Raw genomic sequence first — 1,383 nt, 5'->3', positions numbered from 1 at the left:
ATCGGAGAAGACGATGGCGCAGAGCTTGTCGAACCAGCGCTGCGAGCCGCTCCCGACCAAGACGGCCCGCGCGACAGCCTCGCCGGCGGGCGGGGCGGCGCCGTCGAGGCAGAGGACGAGGAGCGCCGTGTCCATCGCCTGCAACGGATGCGACGGTCCGGTCGTCGGACCGCTCCGCTGGCGCCTCTCTCCCCCCCCGCCCTCCCTCGCCCGGCCCGCTCCCCGCCCCCCCCCTCCGCCCGCCTCACACCTCGAGCGAGGCGCGGTTCGACGCCGACGCACGCCAGAGCGACTCGCGCGCCTTCGCCCATTCGTCACGCGGCGCGGCGGTGAGGGCGCCGAGGCTGCCGCCGCCGCCGCCGCCGGCGGCGGGGCGCTGCTGCGCGAGGCGGCGCAGCGCGGCGTAGAGGAGGGGCGGGGGGTGCGGCGCGCCTACGGGCGCGGTGCCTCCGTCCCTCGGCGCTCACTCCGCCTCTGCTGCGTCACGCGGCGCCTGCCGCGCGCCGTCTGCTCCAAAGAGAGGAAGCGAGTACCACTCGCCGCGCCATCCGACGGCGGCGTGGGTGGAGGAGGGGGAGCAGCGCATGCGGTCGCAGCCGGTCTCGGGCAGCCGCGCCGTCCCGAGCACCGCGGGGAACATCGACATGCAGAAGGGGATCCCTCTCGCGCTCGCGGCAGGGAGCGAGCCGGATCGCAGCTCGGCCGCAAACTCGGCGGCGCCGGCGAGCAGCGTGGCCGCGCGCCAGAGCTGGCTGCCTTCGCTCCCCGCCGGCTCGCGGAGCACCATGGCGGGGTTCGAGTTGATCGGCACCGGCACGCGCGAGCCGAGGTACGCGAGCCGGTACCAAGCAGACTCGAGGTAGGAGCCGTCGCGAGCCGGGCCCTCGTCCCACTCGCGCAGCTTTGAGTCGAGCGCCGCACCCTCGGCCGCCCCGAACGAGGCCACCATCGCGGCGGCGTCGTTGACGGCGGCGGTGCCGCCGCGCAGGGCCAGCAGCGGCGTCGCCGCCCGCATGAAGCGCTCGAGGGTCTCGTCGAGCGGCGGGATGGGCAGCCGTGGAAGCTCCGCCTGGTGCTCGGCGTACGCCTCGTGCAGCTGCGGCGGCGCTGCCGAGGCGGCGCCCGGCTCGCTGCCGGCGGCGACCCACCACGCGGATCTTGCGCCGACCGAAGATGGATGCATGGATGCCAGCTGGAGGCACCTGCGAGCCCGACGGCGAGGAAGGCCCGAGGCGAGAGAACCAGGTTCGTTGTGAAGAGCTGGGGCGCGCCACCCAAGAGCCTAGGTAGGTGCGGAGGTCTCCAAGCTGTCTTGGGTGGTAGCGAATACTCAGTACAGCTGTACTTGTATCATGCACTTTCCCCCTCCCTCCCTTGGATGTT

At 73.9% G+C, this 1,383-nt stretch overlaps 2 protein-coding genes across 2 annotated transcripts in view; both read right to left on the bottom strand.

Annotated features, from left to right (window-relative positions):
- Nucleotides 1-135, bottom strand: part of EMIHUDRAFT_221695 (carnitine O-palmitoyltransferase) — a gene marked incomplete at both ends in the record, with an annotated part of 1,494 nt that extends 1,359 nt beyond the window's left edge. Inside the window, one exon of the mRNA XM_005756280.1 lies at nucleotides 118-135. Coding sequence (XP_005756337.1) covers nucleotides 118-135 — 18 coding nt within the window. The remainder of the gene's footprint in view (nucleotides 1-117) is intronic.
- A 328-nt stretch (nucleotides 136-463) lies between these two features.
- EMIHUDRAFT_221694 (hypothetical protein) lies at nucleotides 464-1,183 on the bottom strand (the record flags this gene model as incomplete). Its single annotated transcript, XM_005756279.1, has 1 exon — nucleotides 464-1,183. The coding sequence occupies one exon, from the start codon at nucleotides 1,181-1,183 to the stop codon at nucleotides 464-466; it is 720 nt and encodes a 239-aa protein (XP_005756336.1).
- Between the last annotated feature and the right edge of the window lie 200 nt (nucleotides 1,184-1,383).

The sequence above is a fragment of the Emiliania huxleyi genome (genome assembly GCF_000372725.1).
Source record: "Emiliania huxleyi CCMP1516 unplaced genomic scaffold EMIHUscaffold_98, whole genome shotgun sequence".
In the NCBI taxonomy this organism is placed as follows: domain Eukaryota; phylum Haptophyta; order Isochrysidales; family Noelaerhabdaceae; genus Emiliania; species Emiliania huxleyi.
The sequence above is the reverse complement of the archived record's forward strand: the minus strand, read 5'-3'. Positions and strand labels throughout refer to the sequence as shown.